The 24,520-nt window shown below is 40.6% G+C and overlaps 1 protein-coding gene across 1 annotated transcript in view; it reads left to right on the top strand.

Moving 5' to 3' along the window:
* Positions 1-24,520, top strand: part of LOC140211436 (uncharacterized) — an 82,840-nt gene that overhangs the window by 41,504 nt on the left and 16,816 nt on the right. The window contains exons 6-8 of the mRNA XM_072281145.1: positions 12,453-12,642; positions 12,749-12,876; positions 18,431-18,547. Of these exons, the coding sequence (XP_072137246.1) occupies positions 12,453-12,642; positions 12,749-12,876; positions 18,431-18,547 (435 nt within the window). The remainder of the gene's footprint in view (positions 1-12,452; positions 12,643-12,748; positions 12,877-18,430; positions 18,548-24,520) is intronic.

The following is a 24,520-nucleotide window of genomic DNA, read 5'->3' as shown; positions in this document are numbered from 1 at the left end:
CGGTGGACATATTGATGTACTCCCAATCACTAGGACACAAGAGGGCTGACAATTCCAGGTGAAGAGACAGTTGTCTGTTTGTATTGATGTCCAGAGTGGATCTAATGTAAATGATACAGTCCCTAATCAACGCCTGGATAGCTTGTCCTAGAATGTGTTTAGCTGTCGGAGAAACCACCGTGGAATGCAACCTCATGAACTTCAGGAGATTTTTTTCTAGATTAGCTTTATTTGTCACATAAACATTGAAACATAAAGCGAAATGTGTTGTTTGTGTCAATGACCACACAATACGAGGATGTCCTGGTGGCATGCCCACAAGTTATCAGCCCTAACTCTTTCATTTGTGGAAAATGTGGAAAAACCAGAGCATCCTGAGTCATGGGGAGAACATACAAACTCCTTTAAGAAAGTGGCGGAAATTGAACCCTAATCACTGGTGCTGGAAAACATTGTACTATGCTCTTGTGCTGCCCTGTACCAGAAAGAAAGCCTGCCTCATGGAATACAGTGAAGACAAGGCTGAATACATTCTGACATCTCGTAAATGCAAACAAAACATGTTTGTATTGAAATATTCCATCAACTGAAAGCATTGTAAAAATATTGGAAATCCAGAAAATATTTGGGTTCTATGCAACACCATGGTAGTTGGATTTTTCTCTTCTCATTATATCAATGGCTTCATTGTGAATGAGAAATGTTGCACCAGATTATGCTTGATCTGTCCTGGACCTCATATCTACTGTCCACGCCATTCCTGCGGTGACTGTAAATGTCGATGATCATTTGGATCTATTGAACCTGTGACCACGTTGCCACTTCTCTCCCCAGAGATGTGCACGTGTGGTGACTGGCACTTAGGTGGTAGACTCGAGGGTCCACCACAGGATATCTTTATAGCCTTTTGATAGCTTGTGCTCTCCGATTGTTTCTTAATGTCTTTAATGATCAGTGTCATTTAAAACAGTTTAGGTAGTTTAAGATAATGGTCACTGATAGGAAAGGTATCAATAAGATTGAAAGAGTACAGAGAAAATTTACAAAGATTCTGCTGACACTTGAAGACCTGAGTTATAGGGAAAGGTTGAGTAGGTTAGGACTTTATTTCCTGGAGCGTATGGAGAATGAGGGGAGATTTGATGGAGGTAATTAAAATTATAGATAGAGTAAATGCAAGCAGGTTTTTTTTTACTGAGTTTGGGTGAGACTAGAACAAGAGGTCACGGGTTAAGGATGAAAGGTGAAATGCTTAAGAGAAACCTGAGGGAGACTTCTTTATTCCGAGGGTGGTTAGATGTGGAATGACTTGCCCTGGAAATGGTGGAATTGGGTCCATGTTTGGATGTGTCATTGGATGGGAGGGGTATGGAGGGATGTGAATAATAGCTTGGCATGAACTAGATGGGCTGAAGGGCCTGTTTCTTTGCTGTAGTGCCCTATGCCTATAATGTTACTAAATCAGGAGTATTAGAATGATTAAAGGTTTAAAAATAATATATTTATTTTAAAACAAATATAATTAAACACATTAAGAATAATTATGTGGACAATATGGTTGAGGGGTTGGGTATAAAAAGTCCCTGGCACCTTGGCTTAATACAATTCTGAGCCACCCATGGATTCCGAATTGGAGGTTGGGTACACCAATATTTTTTGACCTCCAGTATATTTTGCAGTTCCTTTGACAAAATGTAAGTATGGTTTAGCTCATCAAATCGTGTTTCCTGCTTCAAGCTGTACACTGGAAGATCAATTGATGCTTTGCCTTAATTCAACATTCACTGGCAAAGCATAATTATTAGTTGCATGCAGTTGTGTAGACTTGCAGAAGAGTGTTAATTTATTCCTTTTGGCAACAGTTGCATTCTGATTACTTACTGGCATGTGACTACCAGTCTAGGTTTGGAGATGACACTGATTCTAGGTGCGTCATAACGATGTTATACTACAGTATTAATTAGTCTAGCTCACTTACTGTTGTAAGTGGAACTTGCACCTTTTACTCCTAACAATATTTTGCTACAGTCCTTTTAAATTTACCTATTTCTTGGTCATCTCATGTCTCAAATTTTTAAAATTAGATTTAACTACCCTGTGCACTTTCCATTTAAATTCATGGATTCAGTACACAAGTTTTGGGCCCAAATTGCATTTGTTATTAATATTCTTTGTCCCTAAAGACAAGTAATATTTGAGTTAATTTCAGTTTAACTCGATTGTCTACATATTTTATATTGCTTTAATTCTAAGTGCTTTGAGACAGATCAATCCTCAGCTTGTTCATGGGTTCCTGTGAACCCAGCGACAAGCTGAGGACCAATTAAATAGTCTGATTCAAAGTTATTAATAAAGCAGACAATGTTCAAAAATTCCAAATTGTATTAAACTTTAGATTGACAACCTCAGTGAAGTATTGTTGGGATGGTAAGGATGGACAGTGAAAACATTGTGAGTCAGAATCTAGCTGGGAAGTCTTCAACTATAACTAGTACCTGTCAACATGATCTGGTGTACAGGACAACCTGCTCTGCTCTGCTGAGCACACTTTCCATTACACTATTTTTCTCATAAAGGAGCTGCATCAGTAAGATTTATGAAATCACATGGCTGAGAAATGCAGTGTTTCAGTGGAATGACAACCTCCTTCATAGTCACCGTGTTTGGCCGTGCCATATTTAATGATGCAGCAACTTTCATGTCCTCGAAGTTGGATAGAATAGGAAACATCAAAATGTTTGAGGGTCTCAAATAATTTGCGGCTGTGAACTATTGTGCTGCTGGATGAGGGTTTGGGCATTTGGCATGTTTAACATTGTCATTCCACCTGAAGGTGTGATGCAAAAATATTAATTTACTGGAGTCCAAATCCTTTGATCTTTGATGCTATATTTAAATAGAGAATCATCATGAATTAATACTGCATCCTTATAACACTGCAAGTGAAATGCCTTTGTAACTGTTGAGCCTGCTGTGACTGAGTTAAGACTAAACCCTTCTCTTGTGGTAAGTATTGAGACAGCCAAATGTACAGATTGCACAGATAAATTGCAGGTGCAAAAACATGAACCATAACACTTCTTGTTAAATATCCTATTGTGAACATTTGCTCAGATGCTTAGCTTGTTTCTTCTGAATGTCCTGATAACTTCTCTGGAGAAGAGCTGCTGATGAAAAACAATCTCTGTTTTCCCCTTTGCATAGTTGGTTGCTGATTGAATGGCATTCAAGCTAAAGAAGTGATGGTTCTTTCATCATGTTTTTATTCATTTAGAGATGCCAGAGAAATGATTTGTCTGTTAATGAATTAATTGTCTCTCATGCAAGGTTGGTTGCAGCTTTAACTGTAGACATATATTATGCTTTGAAGGTGTGATTGTGAGGTCTGCTGTATTTGAAGTGCAAAATCTGAGTTATGCAATAAACCCTCACCATCGGACCTTAGCCAAAGATGGAAAGTGCTGGGAATATTCAACACTTCGGCAGTATTTGTGGAATGGGAAACCAAGTTAATATGTTTGGGTCAGTAACCTTTCAGCAGTGGTGTGGAAGACTACAGGTCAAACTTATCCCATGTTGCAGAGAGGTGGGTGATCTGTGATAAGATGGAGACCAAGAGAGACTGATTGACCCAAAGTGGTGGTACGTCCAGTTGTGAGAGGTTGGTGTAACCTTACTAATTGCCACTTACCTCTCTGGAGGAGATCTAAAAGGGAGATGAGAGAGAAATTGATACTGTGAATTACAGAATACTACAGTTGCTCAAAACTTGAAATAAAAGATAATGCTGAAAATATTCAGCAGGCCAGGCAGTATCAGTGGGGAGAAGAAAGTGAGATAATGTTACAGGTGATACTGGTCACAAACTGCGAAGGTTTATTATCTGAAATCATTGCATTCAGCTGCTTGAATTGATACCCTTGGTTACATATTCCCATTGTAAATCTAAGAGGCCTTTTGTGACCTCAAGTATTGTGAGTGTCTGGCCTTCTTCAATTCCGACCTCAAGGACAATATCAAAGAATAAGAAGACCTGCTTCCATTTTGTCATGTACTTAGTCAGAAGATGAGATGCTGCTTGTAAAGTTTATGTTAAAACAGCATTAGAGATTGAAGAGAGGAAATAGAATGGTGAATTCTAATTTCATGCAATTGGCACTTCAGGTGAACAAGAGGCATTAGCCATGATCTCTCCATTATTATTTCAGCAGATGCTTTGTTGCCTGTCAGTTGGCTATTCCTCATTGCACCGTCCATTTTCAGCTCAAACAATAAAAACGTCAGGACTTTTAAGCTCAAAGTTGCTTGATATTATTTTGCAAGACTCAATTCAAAAAGCAAAAACAAGAGGTAAACTGTAAATATGAAATTACAACAGGAAATACTGGAAATACTCAGCAGGCCTTGCAGTTTCTGAAGAAAGTAAAACAATATCTCTCTTCACAAATGACGTTAGTTCAAATGAAAGGTTAATGACATGAATGGTTAAATCCGTTTTTTCTCTATGAAGAGGTTGCCTGCTCTGCTCAGTTTTCCAGTACTTCCCGATTTCATTTCAGACCTACTTTATCAGCAGGTTTTCTTTTAATGCTGCAGTAACATGATGCAAAGAGAACCTCTCTTCTGGCAAGGAGATTCTGCCTTCGAGCTGGCTTCTTTTGTTCATGAATACAGTGGGCTATTTTCTTGACAAAGACAGCACCCTGCACCTCGTCCAACTAAGGGGAAAGGCAGTGCCTCAGTTTGGTAGTTGCTCTGAAGGATGACATTTCCAGCCAAGATTTTAATGTGATACTCATTGTGCATGCACAATCACGTATTATGTAGCATAATCATATTTTACACATTAGAAAAGTGAACATGGAGCACAGTCGACTGCTAAATATGGTTGACTCCTTATAACATGTGTAATACAAGAGCAAGAGGACAACAAGGGGCAGAATGGGACACACAAGGGTGCATTTGAAAATACTGAAATTTTAAACACAGGCAACAATGGCACTACAGTTTTAAACTTAGCCATTGTGCAGTACATGTTTAATACTACTGCCTATACATTAAACTGTGACTATGCTGGAGAGAAACATATTGCACCACACATAGGCTCAAACAAGAGGAAGTAAGCCTACAGTGACATAATTAGAATTCTTGTGGGTGAGTCTATTATGGATGGCATTGATGGACTCAGCTCTGCTGCAAATGGATCAAGTTACTGATCTGTAAGTAAGAAAGGTTAGGGTGGTTCCTGGCTTCTAGTTCTTTTTTACTGTTTGCCATCAAGTCATTGTTTGAGAAGTGGGATGCTTTGCTCCAGAATTTGTCTTGGCATATTTCTTATTCGTTCAGCCTTTGCCATCACATGGCTTCCAGCAGCAGCTGCCGTGGTAGATTGCTGTTCCTTGGCAAAGTCCAGCCACAATGTCATGATGGCACGCCACTTCCAAACTCAGGCAAATTCATTTGACAGTCCATACAAACATGAAAATGATCCATACAAACATGAAAATGATTGAACATAAGAAATAGGAGCAGGAGAAGGCCATCTGGCCCATTCAGCCTGTTCTGCCATTCAATAAGATCATGGCTGCCTTCCTTTTCCCCATAACCCTTAATTCCCCTACTATGCAAAAACCTATCCAACCTTGTCTTAAATATATTTACTGAGGTAGCCGCCACTGTTTCATTGGGCAGAGGATTCCACAGATTCACCACCCTCTGGGAAAAGCAGTTCCTCTTCATCTCCATCCTAAATCTACTCCCCCGCATCTTAAGGCTATTCCCCTAGTTCTAGTCTCACCTACCAGTGGAAACAATTTTCCTGTCTCTATCTTACCTATGCCTTTCATAATTTTATATGTTTCTATAAGATATCCTCTCATACTTCTGAATTCCATAGAGTTCTTAGCATTGCCTATCTCTTTGCTGAATGTGCGTCTTCAAAAGATTTCCCACTGGTACCTGAAGCAAACTTTCAGTGTGGTACTATTTTATCGTCTGTTTCCAGGTGAATGTCAACATCTTGACCATACCATTGCTTCACTTGTGATAAAAATAAGTAACATGAAGTGAGGTTTTCTCTGTTGCAAGCTGAAAGAAAACATTTCCTAAGAACTTGGAACATGCAAATCAGCCGTCACACTGAATGAGCATAAACAATGATGCATGTGCTCTTGAAGCGGTACTGTTTGTACAGTACATTTGGTAAAGTAAGCCAGTTCTAAGCTGAAGTTCATCTTTCAGTTCAAGGCAGTTCTTTATGAATCTAAATTGGATGTATGGATTGTAATGCTGTATGTTGAATGCTTTAGAGTCTACAATCGGCTGATTTGACAAAGCAGCCCAGAAGTTAGAGTAAGCGTGTGCAGGTCAATTATTTAGTCTTGGGTTCAGCATACTTTGTCGAGTCTTCTGTCAACAAATATATAAGATGACTCTGTAGCTACAAATTTTACTATTATGACAGTCCAAGAAAACAAAGTAAATGTCCACATGAGGGGGTTAAATTCTCCACTAACCCTGAAATAGGCTCATTTCCAGTTCAGCACATTTTACTTTGAGTCTTTTTCTTTATCTGTTCTAAATGAAAGTCCTATGGCATACTTTCTTAATTTTTTTTTCACCTTCAGCTTATTTTTTTATTGTCCATAACAAGATCTGGCTTTACTATTTGGTCAAGTCAAGTAAAGTTTATCGTCATTTAACTATATCCATGCGTATAATGTATATAACCTTATAATGTATATAGAATCGAGATAATGTTTCTCCAAACCAGGGTGTAAGCACACATATCACACGATAACTTATGAAGGATAAAATCTATAGATGAATCATACATAAATAACAAACTAAAGTGCTTTAATATTAATACTGTAAGATATGGAACAGATTAACTTGTGACACTTCAAAAGTGATGCAGCAGGGAGTTCAGAAGCCTAATGGCCTGGGGGAAGAAACTGTTTCTCATTCTAACCATTCTTGTTTTTATGCATCGGAGTCTCCTGCCTGATTTTAGGTGGAGAGGATGCTGGACAGATGGGTGGGATCCTTGATAATACTAAGGGTCCTGCGTACACAGTACTTCTGATAAATGTCCTCGATGGATGGTAGGGAGACCCCTGTGATCCTCACAGCTGTTCTTACAGTACTTTGTAGGGACTTCTGATGCTCGACTGCTCCCATGGAGATGTAACTTGTCAGGATGCTCTCAATGGTGCTCCTGTAAAATGCAGTTAAGATTGGGGTGGGGGGTGGTGGGGAGCCTTGCTTGTCTCAACCTTCTTAGGAAGCCGTGCCTTCTTGTTCAGGGAGGTAATATATAGGACCAGCTGAGTTCATCCGTGATGTGAACTCCCAGGAATTTGGTGCACTTAACTCTCTCTCTGGAGCAGCCATGTATTCGCAGAGGGGGGTGGCTCATATGCACCTTCCTGAAGTCCACAGTGATTTCCTGAATTTCCTGTATTTAATGTAAAAGTAAAAATTATTAAGAGATCTCCATTTCTTTCCCATTATTTGATTGGCTGTATTGGACCAAGAAATATTGGATCAATACACCTCATGAAAGGTGTCCTAAATAGTATTTTTCAGAAACACAAGAAAGAGCTGGGTTTAGTAACTTAGTAATTAGATCTGCATGGCTTAATGATATGCAGATTAACTCCTCAGTTCATTATGTTTATTTTCGATTTACACACACAGACCAATACTTCCATGAAAAAGCAGCAGATCCTGGCGGGAGGTGGGGGTGGGTGATGTGGGGGGCGGGAATCTCTCACTGACCTGCTGCACTTTTTCCCTTTGTTGCAGATTTCCAGGTACTGAACAAATTCAATGCCATCTTGCTTTGCAACATCTAGTGCTATGAAAGTTTAAATACTAGTTAAATATTAAATAAAGATTAGTCATTTTGGTTAAATATAAACATAACATCTGATGAGATCATCTTCTCATTGACAACAGCCAATGTGAATTAGTTACGCTTATTTCTGACTCTGGTATTCGTTCCAGTCAACCAACCATTTGAGCTGCTTCTTGCATTAATTAAATTATTGGACAAGACTCAAGATTGTTTAATGTCATTTCCAATACACACCGTAAAGGGAAATGAAATAATTATTACTCTGGATCCAATGAAGTACCATAAAACACAACAAAATAAAGAACACAATAATAGAATAACCCAATAAGTATAAATACGTAAGATAGCTTATATACATAGATTGAGTGATTACATAAAATGATTATCCATAACGTAACTCTGATAGGAAATGATAAAGTAGTGGTGGTTGCAGGTGTGGAGGGGCGGGTTAGTTGGCCAGCCTTCCTGCTTGAGGAAAGTAATTGTGTTTGGTCTGGTGGTCCTGGTGTGGATGCTACATAGCCTTCTTCCTGATGGGAGTGGAACAAATAGTCCATGAGCGGAGTGAGTGGGATGATATTGCTGGCCATTTTTTCTGGCACCTCTCTATATATGTCATTGACGGCAGATAGGCTGTTGCCGGGGATACATTGGGAAGTTTCAACTACCCATTGAAGAGCCTTCCTGTCTGCTGCAGTGCAGTTTTTGTACCATGAAGTGAAGTAGCATGTTAAGGTGCTCTCCACTGCTCATCTGTAGAAGGTCATTAGTATTGATATACATTGTCCAGCTCTCTTCAACTTCCTCAGAAAGTAGAGGTGATGATGAGCTTTCTTGATTGTGTAGGATGTGTTCTGGGTCCATGAGAGACTGTGTGAGATGAGCACTCCCAAGAGTTTGAAACTGCTAGCAGCTTCCACTGTTGTGTTGCTGATGTAAAGAGGGGTGTGAGTGGAGCAAGTTCTCCTGAAGTCAATAACCATCTTCTTTGTCTTGTTGACATTGAAGAAGAGGTTACTTGCCTGGCACCAGCCCTTGAAATTTTCCACTTCCACTCTGTAGGTTGTCTCATCGTTGTTGGTGATGAGCCCTACCATCATGTCACTGGCGAACTTGACAATGTGATTACTCGGTTGTGGGACCATGCAATCACGTGTGAGCAGAGCGTACAGCAGTGGGCCTCAGCACACAGCTCTATGTGTCACCCCTGTTGAGGATGATGGGGCGGGAGAAGCAGTTGTGCATCATGACTATCTGAGGTCTGTTGGTTGGAAAGTTCAACAGCCAGTTGCACAGTGATGTATTTAGCCTGAGGAGTAGGAGTTTGTTCACCAAGCTCTGTGCGACAATAGTGTTAAATGCTGAACTAAAATTGAGAAACAGCATTCTGACATAAGTTACTTATATATCAGAGCGGTTTTTTTTTAAAGGACAATGCCAGAAAAAAAAGGCATTGTTTTGGCAACAGGATTACATTATAAAGGTGACGTGAATAGGCAGTCCTGCACCACAAGCAGGGAGGAGAAGATGGCGGCGTGACGCAGCGCGTGTGGGCTCTCCGGTGATGAATATCTGTTATCTGTCAGGTAGGATGCCGTGCACAATTCTGATTTGATGGAGGCAGACGTGAGAGCACGGAGGAACATCTGGTGAAACTTCTGAAGTGCCTGTTTCGCTGCTGCCACTACTGTGTGGTCTGAAATCTCCAGAGAGGAAGGCCCCGAATCCTCGGCTTTACCTGTTGCCTGGCAGCCGGGGCTGGAGTTGAAGCACTCGGCAGAGGTGGTGTTCGGTGCTCGGTGTCGGAGGGCTGGTTGGAGGCTCAAAGTTTTCGGACGGACTCAGAGTCGGACTGTGGTTGGGTACTTCCAGGATGCTGCATCGGCAAGTTTGCGGCGCTGGAAGCTCATGGCAGGGAGAGTTTCTCCCTTCTACCATCTGCATGAGATGTTGGGGCTATCGGGACTTTGAGACTTTTTTTTAACGTGCTCATGGTCTGCTCTTATCAAATTACGGTATTGCTTTGCACTGTTGTAACCATATGTTATAATTATGTGGTTTTGTCAGTTTTAGTCTTGGTTTGTCTTGTGTTTCTGTGATATCATACTGGAAGAACATTGTATCATTCTTTAATGCATGCATTTCTAAATGACAATAAATGAGGACTGAGTGTCCTCATAATCTAATCTAACCTAATCTAATCTATCATTCTTTTACTTTTAGAAATATAGTATCATTGGTAAGGCAACATTTCTTCACATCTTGTCACTGCCATATTTTTTCCAAAACCACAACACTGTGCAATACTAGTCTGATGCTGATATGAAAGTGAAGGAATAGCAAACATGTTCAAATAACTCTAATGACTCTGATGTAACGTTTAAAATAATGGCATTCCCAGAGCAAAGCTGCTTCTGTTCTTGGCAGGAAACACTGCAGTGATACTGCTTCATTAAAGAACTGTCTTGGTACATTAGTGATGGTGCATTTGAAATCCAGTGGCCAAATATCTTAAATGTTATGTAAGCCCTAAATAAAGTTGGCTTTTTAAGTTATTTTCATAATCATCACTCTGTGCCATGTCTTATGATGTGGGTGATCGTGGTTCTTCTTGACAAATTTTTCTACACAAATAGTTCGCCATTGCCTTCTTCTGGTCAGTGTCTTTACAAGACAGGTAATCTGAGCTGTTATCAATACCCTTCAGAGATTGTCTGCCTGGCATCAGTGGTTGCATAACTAGGACTTGTGATACGCACCAGCTGTTCATATGACCTTTCACCACCTGTTCGCATGGCTTCACATGACCCTGACTGGGTGAGTGGGGTTAAGCAGGTACTACACCTTGCCCACGGATGACCTGCTGGCTAGCAGAGGGAAGAAGTGCCTTACACCTCCTTTGGTAGAGGCGTATCTCCACCCCACCCCCAATTAAGTTGTCTTGTGGGTCTTAAATAATGCCAAATGCATATGAGAATGCGGAACCAACATCACATCACAGAATGTCCTTAGGGAGAAGGATGCTTGGTAACACCACCACTCACTGGCTGCTAGACTCTGTGTATGCAGGTGAATCAGCAACCTCCTTGGCCTCATCCTCACCAACCTACCTGCTGCAGATCTGCTACTTCTGGACAAGATTGATAGTAGTGTCCACTCCACTGTTCTGTAGAGACAAAGTCTGCTTTCATACCAAGGACGTGCTCCATAGTTCCGTGGGCAAACACTTGTCCTTGCAGGTCTTGATAAAGTCAGTGATGACTATGGCATATTTATTCAGAATGAATCCCTGAACATGGCCCAGTCCGCTGATTCATTGCAATCCTGTATATGTTCGTCTGCCTCCTTTGACTATACTTTCACCTTCGCCACTGCTGCTGCACTCTTCAGACCCTGCCGGTACACAAGTAGCAAAACCATTGTCTGGTGGTCAGATTTTCTGATTAGTGGGTGTGAGATGGCTTAGTAGACACACTTTATGGCTGTGTAACTATGGTTGAGTGTTTTGGGTCCTCTGGTGTTACAGGTTATATGGTGGTTGTGGCTTGGCAGAGGATTCTTCGAGCTAGCCTGGTTGAAGTCTCTCTGGAAGATGGAGAAGGCATGGGGCTACCCTGCTTCATGCCTATTAATCATGGTGCTCATTTCCTCCAGTGCCAGCTTGATGTCTGCCTTGGGTGGGATGTCTACTCCAACCAGGATAACAGCAGAGAACTCCCTTGGCAGAGAGTACATGATTTAGTTTTGTACAATCTGCATATTCTAACCTGTTCGGAGCAAGAAGTGTTTTATGCTCAAATTCAGATCCTATAGCAACTGTTGGCCAAGCACAGCAGTTTGTTATGTGTATAGACTCTTGCCAGCCTCCCATTCCTCAAAGATGGTCAGCACTTGTATTTCAGGTGCAACATTATAGAAGGATATATGATGCAGGCAAAATTTTAAAGCATTGTACATATTTGCCCATGTGTTGACAAGCAAGCGTTTTTAGAAATGCATTCACAGATCGAATTCCAAATTTAATGAATGGAGCTCTAGTGTCCTATTATACATCTTTGGCAGGAAAACCTTTGCTACAGGGTGATTTCGTAAAATCAATGCTAACTCTTTTGACTGTTTCACAATTGATGACACACTGTACAGCCTCACAGTGCCAGAGACCCAGGTCTGATCCAGAACCAGGCGAGAACTGGAACTTACAAGTTTACTCAGTGACTGCGTGTGTTTCCATTGGGTGTTGCGGTTTCGCCCCACATCAGAAAGATCTGTTGGTTGGTAGGTTAATTGGCTTATGTAAATTGCCCCTGGTGTGTACATGAGTGATAGAAATGGGGTGGGGGTGTATGATGAGAACAAAATTGGACCTAATGTAAGATTAATGTAAAATAAGTGGTTGATGCTCACTTGGATTCAGTGAGCCCATGGGCCTGTTTTGGTGCTGTATCTTCCTAAGATTCTGATCAGCTCAAATTTTGGTTCGTCTATACATGTGACTTAAGTTATTCCTGAGTAGGAAAGGTCAAATATGCATGGCATTTATTAAAAGTCCTTTGTCCCTGCTGGATCTCATTGTTCTCTTTATTTTCTTACATAGTCTGAGAGAGCTGGAACTATTTGGATGTCATGCGCTAAGCTCACAGTGCTTGACCCATGTGGCACAGGAATGCTTAAACCTGCAGATCCTCAACATCGGTCGAATCCCAAAGCTTACAACAGCTTGTTTGACATGGATAGTAACCAATCTGAAAAATCTAAGTGCTCTGAATTTATCTGGATTGAATGCGGTGAGACTAGAAAACGATACAGACAAGCTGAGGAATTTCTATCCTCAGTACTCAATTCTGCAGGCAGCATGTGGCCTTCTAAATGCAATTTCTGTTATTTTTGCAGGTTCATGATTCTGTTGTGCATCACATTACCAGACGTTGCCCAAAAATGGACCGCCTCATTCTCAGCTCCTGCCCTCAGATGACAGATGTCAGTCTTTTTGAAATAGGCACTTACTTGTCTACTATAAGGTAAAAGCCCAAAGAAAGACACTTAATATCACCTGGGTAAATTCCCTGGAAGTCTGGTGCACTCACTGTTGACCGATAAGAAGTGGCTTTGTACTTAGGACTTTCTGTTTAGTATTATATTGATCTCAGACATGAAAATATTACTGTTTCATCAGTTTGCTTAAGAACTGTTACATGGATGTTTCTCTGAGTTACTGTCACATTAGTAAACCCAGCCTCATGACTGAGCCAAAGCCCATACTGTAAGTGCCAGGTGTTTCACCATGTGAAGTTTAAATCTTAGTAATAACCTCTACGTGAAGTGCCATGATCTAAACTGGTGGGGACAAATGTCAAACACAGTGGCAGATGGTCCTTTTCCCTTGCTGTTCTCTATATCTCTGATAGCAGCGAAGTTGCTGGCCTGCAGAGCAAGATGGGAGCATAGGAGGAGACACTAGTCACAAAGCTAAAGGACACAAGCACAAGATGCAATGTGATGAGTGAGGTACAACTTGAGATGTCTTATGAAGATAACACTAGGCATCCGTTTCAATGACTTCCACCCTTCATACGTCACCCGCTCTGTGGGAGCAGAGCCCATAGTCACAAGCACACCTCCTCCAAGCTAGTTATCTACCATAGCTGGGTGGGGCCAGCTCTGGAGTCCTACTCCAGGCAGTGATTGTGAGCATTCTTCTCCTGCAAGGGAGATGAAAGACTGATATCGTTTTTACTATGTGGTTTTGAAATAATTGTCATGCTGGATTAGCTGTCCAGTACTGGGAACAGGTCTGCCATGACCCTGGCATTGATCTCTTTTTCTACCTTTGCCCTTTGGCACTTTAGTTTGGTCCAAAAGGCCTCCCTGCACCATTTCATCTCTGTTGAGTTTACCCATGGTGAATCAGGGTTCCAGCCCCCGCTTGAAACAATATCTTCAGCCGCCATTCTTGTAGCCCAAGCTTCCTGCATTGGAGTTCATGGACATAAGCAGTGGAGGGCCTATTTCAGAGATGAAAATCTGATGTCATTTACTGCAGATGATTTACATATCCTTTTAGTAACTGTATTCCCTGTTAACACTCAACAATCAAAAATCAGCAAATCAAAGTACTAGGCATTTTAACCATGCAACATGAGGCTTGAGAACGAAAACCATGCCTCAATGCATTTGGATAAGCACTTCAAACCCAGGGGGAGAGAATTTCTGTGTCCATATATTTTTCTGTTTTCTTGATTGGGAAGGGTGCATGCTATGAGTTGAAAGTGGGAAGAAGGGGTTGTGTAAATTAACTGTATGATAGACTTCAGTGTTTCCATTGGTATAAAGTAAAAGGTACAGAATATATGCTCCAGTTAGAAACGAGTCGCAGCAGCCTGATATGTATATGCTAAACCAACCCAACATAATAGTATGCGCAGGCTGTGTTGACATGCAGTACAAAGCATCAAGAGTGGCAGAAAAGTTTTGGGATGTGAAAACTCTCACAAGAGCATTTCATCTATCAGCTGCACTTAGTCTGTCCTTCTGGATTCAGAATGTTGAGCTACTCATCCAATTTCATGAGGCTGAAATGGCTAATGAGGTTAAGTTGGGAACTGCAGATTCTTTCTCAAATGGGGCAAGCGGTGATTGATTGGAATAGTCGGTTGAAATGTTGCATTCCTTCAGAGAAGCTTTAAACACAAGGTTGAATCTTTTCTGCTGTGGTTCTAGTTAATACCTCCCACAACAGTGTTTGGAATAGAGTTTCTGTTTATCGGGAGTTTCTCCTTGAATGAAGTAGCACAGGGTTCCAAATAAACAAAGGGTATCCCAACTATTTTCTCGATTAGTTTTTAGTCTTTAAGAGTTGTCTCAAATAAATAGCTGCCCTGATTAATGGATGGCTCAATTAACCAGAATCCACTGTATCTACAAATGTCCAATCAAGTTAAAACATTCATAACTGTGACAAAAATATGTTTTATAATAATCAAGATCTGTTTGTTAATGCATTAAATGCTTTTGAAGTAAACAAGTTGCTCAAAGAACGGACAAAGAGGTGTTTCACAAAATATGCAGGAGGATGTCAACAATAGCAACATATGTAACTTCAACACCTCTACAAGAGGAACTGGATTTTTAAATATTTTTCCACTTTGTTCATTTCGACCTATGCCAAGTAACTAAGTGCAATTTTACTACCCCCCCCCCACCACACCCAGACATCAGAATCAGGTTATTTATTACTGAGTTACCTCATGTGAAATTTGTTGTTTTGCATGTGTTATAGTGCAAAAACATTTAAAAAATTACTATAAATTACAAAATAATTAAATAATGCAAGAAGAAGGAATAATGAGATAGTATTTATGAGTTCATAGACTGTTCAAAAATTTGAAGAGGAAGAAGGTATTCTAAGTTGTTGAGTGTGGGTCTTCTGGCTCCTGTACCAACTCCTGGATGCTAGTAATGAGAAGAGTCATGTCCCAGGTGGTGAGAGTCCTTTGTGATGGGTGCCACCTTCCTGATGCTCTGACCCTTGAAGATACCCTTGATAGTAGGATGTGTCCGTGATAGAGATGGCTGAGTCTACAAACTGACGTCATAAAAATGGATGACATTATATAAATAGAATCAGAAGCCAGTAATTCTCTGAGATTTTCCACTCCACTACTATTTATAAGGTCCAGTGATGGAGTGGAAGCATCTTGGACAATATCATGTAAATAGAATCATGGCTTTAAAGCTCAAAATAAATTGAATGTGTATAAAAATGACTACAGTATATACACCTCAGCAATCCTAAGAATGCTATACAATAATATATGAGCAGCACAGGTATCTTAAAAGCAGTAGTCTGAACAGTAAACTGAAAAACACATCAAGGTATTGAAAGGAAATTCACAAGCATCTCTCAGGTTCCGGTTTTTTATAGTCATCGAGAACTGCTGTTCAGCTTTCTGTAGAGGACATTTTCAAAAGCTTTGAACACTGCAAAGTGATTGCAATAATTATTATTGTTTGAAATTATGATTACATCATTTTTATGAAAAGGTTATTTATTTGTTTATTTTTCTCTGTTCAAGCTAGTAAAACCTGAGGTGCAGACATAGGCAAGCACGCTCATTTCTCAACTGCTAGGAACTTTTGGACTATTCTGGTGGTGTTCAGTATTGTGGCTTTCTGGAGATTTACATAAATATTACTGTAATGCTATTGTATAGTGACCTTGGGATGATGTCAGCTGTAGATATTACCATCAGGGTAACGTACACACTATAGCCTTTCAATTTTCTCTTTTAATTCAGCACATTTCTGGTGTTTTCCACTTATTCATTTCTGTATGTTCTGTCTATATATTAAGTAAATTGCTCTTTCTTGTTTTTCCTGTAATATTATATCTGGATGGATATTATGGATTGCCTTATCTGTAATAACAGATTGGTGATGTGCTTCAGGGACATTAAATCAGGTTTTTAAAGGCACATGCAGAAGTTTAAAACAATATTGTTAGGTGTCCTTTTATTCTCGTTGCCTCCCCTCCATCTTCAGTGAATGTACTTTCTCCACCCTGGGTAGAATAAACCTTAGCTACAAGACCCTAACTTTTGGAATTCCCCATTAAGCCTGCTAGTCTGTTTACAGGCATGTCTCCACTAAGTTGATTCATTAAGTGTTCCTCTTCGACCAATATTTTAGTCATTAGTCCTAAAAACTCCTTAGGATTCGAGCATCATTGGATGCTTAACTATGTGGTTGCAAGGTATTTTGGAAAACTTTTATCAACCAAGGGCAACTTATTATTGAAGTACGTACATTCCTGGGTAGATGATGCATTTTCTTTCGAAGTGGATCCCATGCAGAGAAATTTTACCTTGCGGGTATTAAAAAGTGTATTGGGTCCAAGCAGTTTCTTAGATAACACTGGACACAGGTTCCATCAAATTTCAACAAGGTCTACTGGCAGACTGGAGGTTAACCGGACCATTTGCAAGAAGAGGATGAAATGCAATCTTTAGCCTGGTCATGGGACATTGTACAGGTGCTTTCCTAACAGTGTTGCATGTGGCAGCTTTAGCCCCTGCAGTTTTCCCAAGTTTTTAACTGGCAAATCTTCCTGCTAAGCAGGTGTCAGGTTAAAGTCGGCCCAAAGACTGATACCCATTTGAAGCAAATGGGAGAAACTGGTTGCTGTGAGAAAGAAAAGTAGAAATTTTTATTTGGTTCTTAAAATTAATGTGAATCTTTTAACAGTTTTGAAGATAGTTTTTGTTCGTTTCATTTTTTAAATGATAAATTTTCACAATCATGTTATTTTTCTAAGAGATTTTGAATGTTTGTGAAAACCATTCAATAATATTGACAGCTGTGGCCTGGGGCAGGCCCTTCTTGGCAGACAAAGCTATACTGTAAGTGCAGCTATTCTGCTTAGTCATTTGACGGAGACAATTTCAATGCTGCAGTCTATCACACCTGTGGCCTGGGACGCAGGCTGCCAGTGGATGACAATGCCAAGAGAAACAGCGTGGCCTAAGAGTTTCACAGTCAGCAGTGTCAAGCTAGCGGAAGACCTGCCCCATTAGTTGCTAGGGAGTGGGAAAATTGTTTTTAGAAAAACTATCTGTGAGATGCTTCCTAACCACCTGAGAATCTGCTTAATAGCAGAGGAGCTGGTCTGCCTGGATGACTAAAAATCTGATAAACCCAACAAGCATTTTACCATTCTCTTTATGCACACTGAAAGGGCTTACACGAAGGGTAAAGGTTCAAATGGTACCTCGCAAAATTACAGCTAAATGTGGTCTCAGAAGAAAATGTGAAGAATTTGGCAGCGCAACACAGAAAGTGTGAGATGAACTCAGCAGGTGAGGCCGCATCTATGGAGGGAGATAGATTGTCAACAGCTTGTCTGGAGACTGGGTCCAGATGCAGGCTCTTGATCTGAAACATTGATTGTCCATTTCCTTCCATATGTCCTGCCTTACCTGCTGAGCTCCTCCAGCACTTCTTGTGTTGTTCCAGATCCCAGCATCTACGGTCTCTTGTGTTTCCAAAAAATTGTAAGAATGTAGTTACTGCGGTCTCATATTGATAACAAAAATTTTCTTCATCTTTAGCTAGGTACAGGAGACCTAAATCACTCCACTGTCAGACTAACGCTTTGTGAAAAAGCTTTTGGTGCATATGGAACCCAATTCAGTTAGGGAAAGAATTTGCTCTAGGCAATTTAACACAATGTTAACTCCAAAATCACCTTAGTATTTTTGTAGATCTGAGTTATGACATTCTTACATTTTGCTAGTTTATATTTGTAAAGTCTTGTCACACCTGAGCAATAATAATGCTGCCCAATAGATGGTGAGAATAATTGGTATCACAGTTCCTCAGCTGTGCCGGTGAAGAAGAGAACTGATTTGTGTGCTGTGAAGCCTGTTTCCTGACCACTAAACAAAATACTTGTGTTGCATTAAGCCAGTTAGTTTTATGTTTTAACAAGGTGACAGACTTCAGGTAGCAAACTGCATTCTTGCACTTTGTATATTCCACTTCATCTCCCTGACATGCTCATTTGGTTTATCTCTCCAGGTACCTTGATGTCAGTGGCTGTAAGAAAGTGACAGATATTGGAGTCCAGGCATTAGCAATGAGCTGCCACAAGTTGCAATATCTTGACCTCAGCTCCACAGCAGTTGGCAAATATGGGTGAGTATTTATCAGGCTAGATCAGACTTTCCCCCCTTTTCCTCATCTATTTAAATGCTATAGTATGGGAATTAGACTATGATGTTTCACACACTTGTTGGAGTTCTGATGTATGCTATTTTATTAGAAATATTGACCCATTCATTTTAAATAGGTCAATCCTTGCATTAATTAAAATAGAAAACAAAGACATAAATATCAACAATGAACAGTTTGATATTTGGGCTTATGAAAAGATAGTAATAAAAACAACTGTGATGAGAATATTTTTATCTGTGGCTCCAGTTTCATCCCTAAAAAGCTGTAATATTCACAATGTAGAATTATCAAATGAAACGCAGGACATTTTTGTTCTTATTACTGCACTCGGGCGTGTAGGACCTCTTGGTCATTGTATTCGAAACATAATTGGGCATGAGGTTTCATACATAATGCAGTCTATTGCGTTCCACCCAGGTGATTCATAGCTCATCTCTTGCCCTTTCTTTCTATTTGGAGACTGAGTATTCTAATACCAGTATATTTTACAGTCAAGTAATACCAGCTGCTGAAGCAGATAAAACCTTTGTCCTAAAATGCTTATCAAGGATGTATTTAACTACTGGGTGGGATGTCATACTTTTACAGATTGCAAAATCACTGGTAGCATGCACATGGACATTTCTCCAAAGCACTTCAGTATTTCCTTGTTTCTCATTCAAGTGAAGCACAAAGGATCTTACTTCATACCCAAAAGCATTTAAGGCAACAGAAAGGGTAGCAATCAACAACTGGTGTGAATGCTGTCTGCATTAAAATGCACTTAATGCCTAGTCATCCTACTACAATAGTCCTACAACAATGTAGTTGCCTGTCAGTATCATTACTCCTGTTGTGAAGTGCACTCTGAACTGTAGTTATTCCTCTTTATTGTGATGACAATCGTAGGGAATTTCTTCATCTACCCTGGATTTCTGCATACGTTCAGTTCTGAAATAGCAATTAAAGTATCATGAGATTTCTGAGGAATAGTATTCATTCTGCTTCTCTATTGGAACCACAGAACTCAGAATCAGAGTGTTTTTCACTATCATTTCACTCCTTCAGCAGACAATTGGAAAGCTTCAGGTTAGCTGGCAGTGACAGACCTCATAGCGTTTCTGTGTCAGTCTGCACTGCCAAAGGAACTTCCTCAACTTATACCAACTTGGGGCAGTTCAGGTTAGGTTTGTAGCCTTAGGTAAAGTTGTTCACCTCTGAAATTACAACATTCCAAAACTGCCAAATAAGGTCTATTTGCAGAACTGGGGTTGTCCTGAGGTGGACCTTATTTGAAGTGCAGTATCTTTGGGAGACACATATCTGGAAATTTATACTTTTGATTATCTAGGTGATCAAAAAATAAACACGATGAAATCCGTTTAATTTCCACTGGTCTTAAAGTTCAGCTGGCAATATTTAATCACTGTAGAGCTTTCTTATTCTTGTGGAATAACGTCTTTCCTGACAAGGGGGATAACTCTGTTTGTAGGTGAGACGTGTGGCTGTGAAAATAATCTCAGGTTCTGGGGCCTCTTTGTGGTGTTGACTCTGTGACAGCAGGAAATGTTTCTGACAGCTCTGGATACCTTTCTTCTTCTTCCCTTTTCTTCTAGTTTGTGCATCTTAATCTTGGGAAGGTGCATTTAGTTCACTGCAGTATTTTCTTATTAATCCTTCTATTGCTCCCTTTATGATTTCATCTCTCTTCTTGGTTTCCTCGTCGACAGCATCATCTGGCGAATTCTCTGTGTTCATATCTTCATTGACTCCTTTCTTTTTGGCCTTCCATTCATCCAGCTGGGCTTTGGTCTTTGCATCTACTTTTACCAAAGCAGCTTTCTGTCTCCCACTTGAAATTCACGCAATAACCTTATTGCACACAGAATAGATTCTGGGTCTTTTTACTCACAAAAGCCGAATGCTTGCAACCTTCCTGATGCTCCTTGAACTCTTTTCCAGTTTAAAACCAAGCCACAGTTTGCAAGTAATTACCTGATTAACATATCGGAAGCTTTCTCAGATATATTGCCTACAAAAACTGTTGTAGTCATACAACTGCTTTCATCACGTTCACGTTGCTTCTCCGCAGCATGCTCCTTCCTTGATCCAATATATTGTCCAACTGGAGGCACAGAGGTTGGCTCCAACACCTGTTTGTCCTCTGCTGGGCAGCCGTTCATGGTGTTCAGCATAGAGACAGTTCGGGTATCATCCAGTACTGTATCTTTCTTAATTCGTTTTCACGTGGCTTCATTGCAGGGGATATGGCGTGCAAGTGGTGGATGGATCTCCAATAAAGTTGTAGTTGTCTCAGCCACTCACAGCCCCACAATGCTGGTCCACGTACAAGCTCAATGTGGCTTGTTGGTTGTATTTCACGGTTACAAATGCCATTATCACAAGAGTTATCTTTTCTCCAATATAAGTTCTTGTTGGGATATCTGCGGGCTTCAAGTTAATATCTTTGACATGCCGTTCAAACTCTTTTAGTGGAATGACTGAAACAGCTGATCCAGTGTCTAATTCCATGTTAATTAATTTGTCACTCATTTCTGGGGCAAACCATTTCGCTTGTTTAATAATAATTTTCACACTGTAAATCCCAAGGCTACACAATCCTGTGTCACTCTCATCATTATCAGATTTTTTTTATCAACAGCATGTAGATTAGGGCTCTTATGCTAGAATCCTGTACATTGATTTCAGTTCAGCGTTCAATACCATCATCCCGCAGAGACTAGTGGTGAAACTGTCGCTGCTTGGCCTTAACACTGCCATGTGTCGCTGGATTCTGGGTTTCTTGACAGAGAGACCACAGTCAGTCCGTGTGGGCAGGAACATCTCTGACTCCATCACACTGAGCACTGGATCCCCACAAGGCTGTGTGCTTAGCCCATTGATGTTTACACTGCTAACACATGACTGTGCAGCCAGATTCAAGGAGAACCTGATCATTAAATTTGCTGATGATACCACAGTGGTGGGGCTCATCAGCAAAAATGATGAAACAATGTACAGGGAGGAGTTCAAACACCTAGAGGGCTGGTGCAGTGATAACAACTTGATGCTTAATGTCACCAAAACCAAGGAGGTGATCGTCGATTTCAGACGGTCTCAGCCTGAGCACACACCCCTCAGCATCAGCGGCTCCACAGTGGAGAGAGTGGAAAACATCAAGTTCCTTGGGGCGCAGATCTCGGACAATCTCATCTGGTCCAGGAACACCACTGGGATTGTGAAACGGGCCCAGCAGGGATTGCACTTTCTGAGGAAGCTTAAACAAGCATCACTCCCCACTGACATCTTAACTACATTCTACAGAGGCGTGAGAGTGTGCTGACCTGGTACTCCAGCTGCAGTGCTGTCGACAAAAAAGCCTTGCAGAGAGTGGTTAGGGGAGCAGATCAGGTTATTGGGGTCTCCCTACCTTCTGTCCAAGACATCTTTCAGAGTCGATGCCTCCAGAAGACACGGTACATCATTAAAGACCCCTCACACCCTCTCCATGAACTGTTTGTTCTTCTGCCATCAGGCAAATGTTACAGGAGCATCAAAACTAAAACCACAAGGCTACTAAACAGCTTCCTCCCACAGGCAGTCAGACTGCTAAATAGCTGCTCCACCTGACTCTGCTTTGGACACTTTTAACTTGCACTGGACACTCATAACTTGATTTTAACTGACTTGTGGCTGTTGTGTTCTACTACTTATTATTATGTTTATTATTTAGTGTTGCATTTGTTATGTTATGATTGCACTGCTCCTGGGAAACACTGTCTCATTCTGCCCTGCAGAACTGATGTACAGTTAGAATGACAATAAAGTTTTTGTTTTGAATTTTGAAGCTGCAAATTGAAATGTTATCTTTTTCTCTTCCCAGTGCAGTCTGTTTATTTTTGTCTGCTCAATGTGCTTTATGTATGTGTCCTACTTCGTTTCATTTTCTGCAAGTTTGCCTTTAAATCTGCATTTATTTGGTCTGTGTGAGCTCCTGCCACAACGGTAACACAATTTGTTTGGCCAGGCCATTTCCTGTTTATACAATGCAATTTTGTTCACTCTCACTTTCATTCCTGACTACAACTCAATTGTGTCTCTGTCGGCAGTTTCCATTGAAATAGCGATTTTGACTGCTCTTTTAAATGTAAGTTGTGTTTCAGTTAGGGGCCATTTTTGAGTGCTTTCTTTTAAAATTCCACAAACTAAACTATCTCTCAGTGCATCATTACTGAACTGCCCATCGGCCCATTACTGAACTGACAATCTCTTCAGTTCAGTCACATATGCTGAAATGGATTCTCCTTCTTTTTGATTCTTTTTATAAAACCTAAAGCATTCTACAATCAACGATAGCTTCGGTTCTAAGTGTTCCTGCATCACTTTGCAATAACAACAAAGCTCACTTCAGGTGGTTTAGTTGTAACAGTCAAACTTTGAAGAAAATGTATGCCTTTAAACCCAATGCACTTGTCAAAATTGGCACTTGGTACTCATTGATCATTTCACTTGCTTCAAGGTACTGTTCTAATAGTTCAATATACATGAACCAATTACCTGCAGTGCACCCAAACTCGTCAATCTTTCCAATGTAGACAGCCATTTCTGATTTTCTTTTCAATGATTATTATCACCCTGTACTCACCCTTTATGAACCTGTAAATTCCTCCATTTTCTGACACTTTTTAAACTGGACAGTTTGCACGTGCTGCTCTCTTTCGCCATTCCTCATGCTCTTTTTAAAAAACTTGAACGTCCTGCTATGTTTGAATGGGTCGGTAGCAGTCTCGGGTTCATTTAAAAAATATCCCGTTGCCAATGTTACGTTATGTAACTTCGAAACCTTAAGCTAATTCAAAGGAAGACATGGGAGTCCAAAATGCAGGTGTGACTTCGAGTTTACTTCAAGTGAGATGCTCACATATCACTTGGTAGTGTGATGAGGTATACAATTAATATATTTTTACATATAACCCATAATTAATTATTTAAATGAACAAGGATACTGCTTAATCAACACACACACACACACACACACACACACAGAGCCACATACATATATATACATACAGACATAAAAGATTACTCAAATATTAAACATAAAAACATAGAAAACATACAGCACAATATAGGCCCTTTGGCCCACAAAGCTGTGCTGAACATGTCCCTACCTTAGAACTACCTAGGCTTTATGCAACGCCCTCTATTTTTCTAAGCTCCAGGAACCTATCCAGGAGTCTCTTAAAAGACCCTATTGTTTCAGCCTCCACCATTGCCGCCGGCAGCCATTCCACGCACTCACCACTCTCTGCGTAAAAAACTTACCCCTGATATCTCCTCTGTACCTACTTCCAAGCACCTTAAAACTATGCGCTCTCATCCTAGCCATTTCATCCCTGGAGAAAGGCCTCTGACTATCCACACGATCAATGCCTCTCATTATCTTGTACACTTCTATCAAGTCACCGCTCACCCTCCGTCGCTCCAAGGAGAAAAGGCCGAGTTCACTCAACCTATTCTCATAAGGCAGGCTCCCCAATCCAGGCAACATCTTTGTAAATCTCCTCTGCAGCCTTTCTATGGTTTCCACGTCCTTCATTTAGTGAGACGACCAGAATTGAGCACAGTACTCCAAGTGGGGTCTGACCAGGGTCCTATATAGCTGCAACATTACCTCTCGGCTCTTAAACTCAATCCCACGATCGATGAAGGCCAATGCACTGTACACCTTCTTAACCACACAGTCAATGTGCGTAGCAGCTTTGAGTGTCCTATGGACTCGGACCCCAAGATCCCTCTGATTCTCCACACTGCCAAAAGTCTTACCATTAATACTATAGTATATTCTGCCATCATATTTGACCTACCAAAATGAACCACCTCACACTTATCTGGGTTGAACTTCCTCTGCCACTTCTCAGCCCAGTTTTGCATTCTATTACTTAAATATTAAAG

Source organism: Mobula birostris, chromosome 17 (genome assembly GCF_030028105.1).
Source record: "Mobula birostris isolate sMobBir1 chromosome 17, sMobBir1.hap1, whole genome shotgun sequence".
NCBI classification, from domain to species: Eukaryota; Metazoa; Chordata; class Chondrichthyes; order Myliobatiformes; family Myliobatidae; genus Mobula; species Mobula birostris.
The sequence above is the reverse complement of the archived record's forward strand: the minus strand, read 5'-3'. Positions and strand labels throughout refer to the sequence as shown.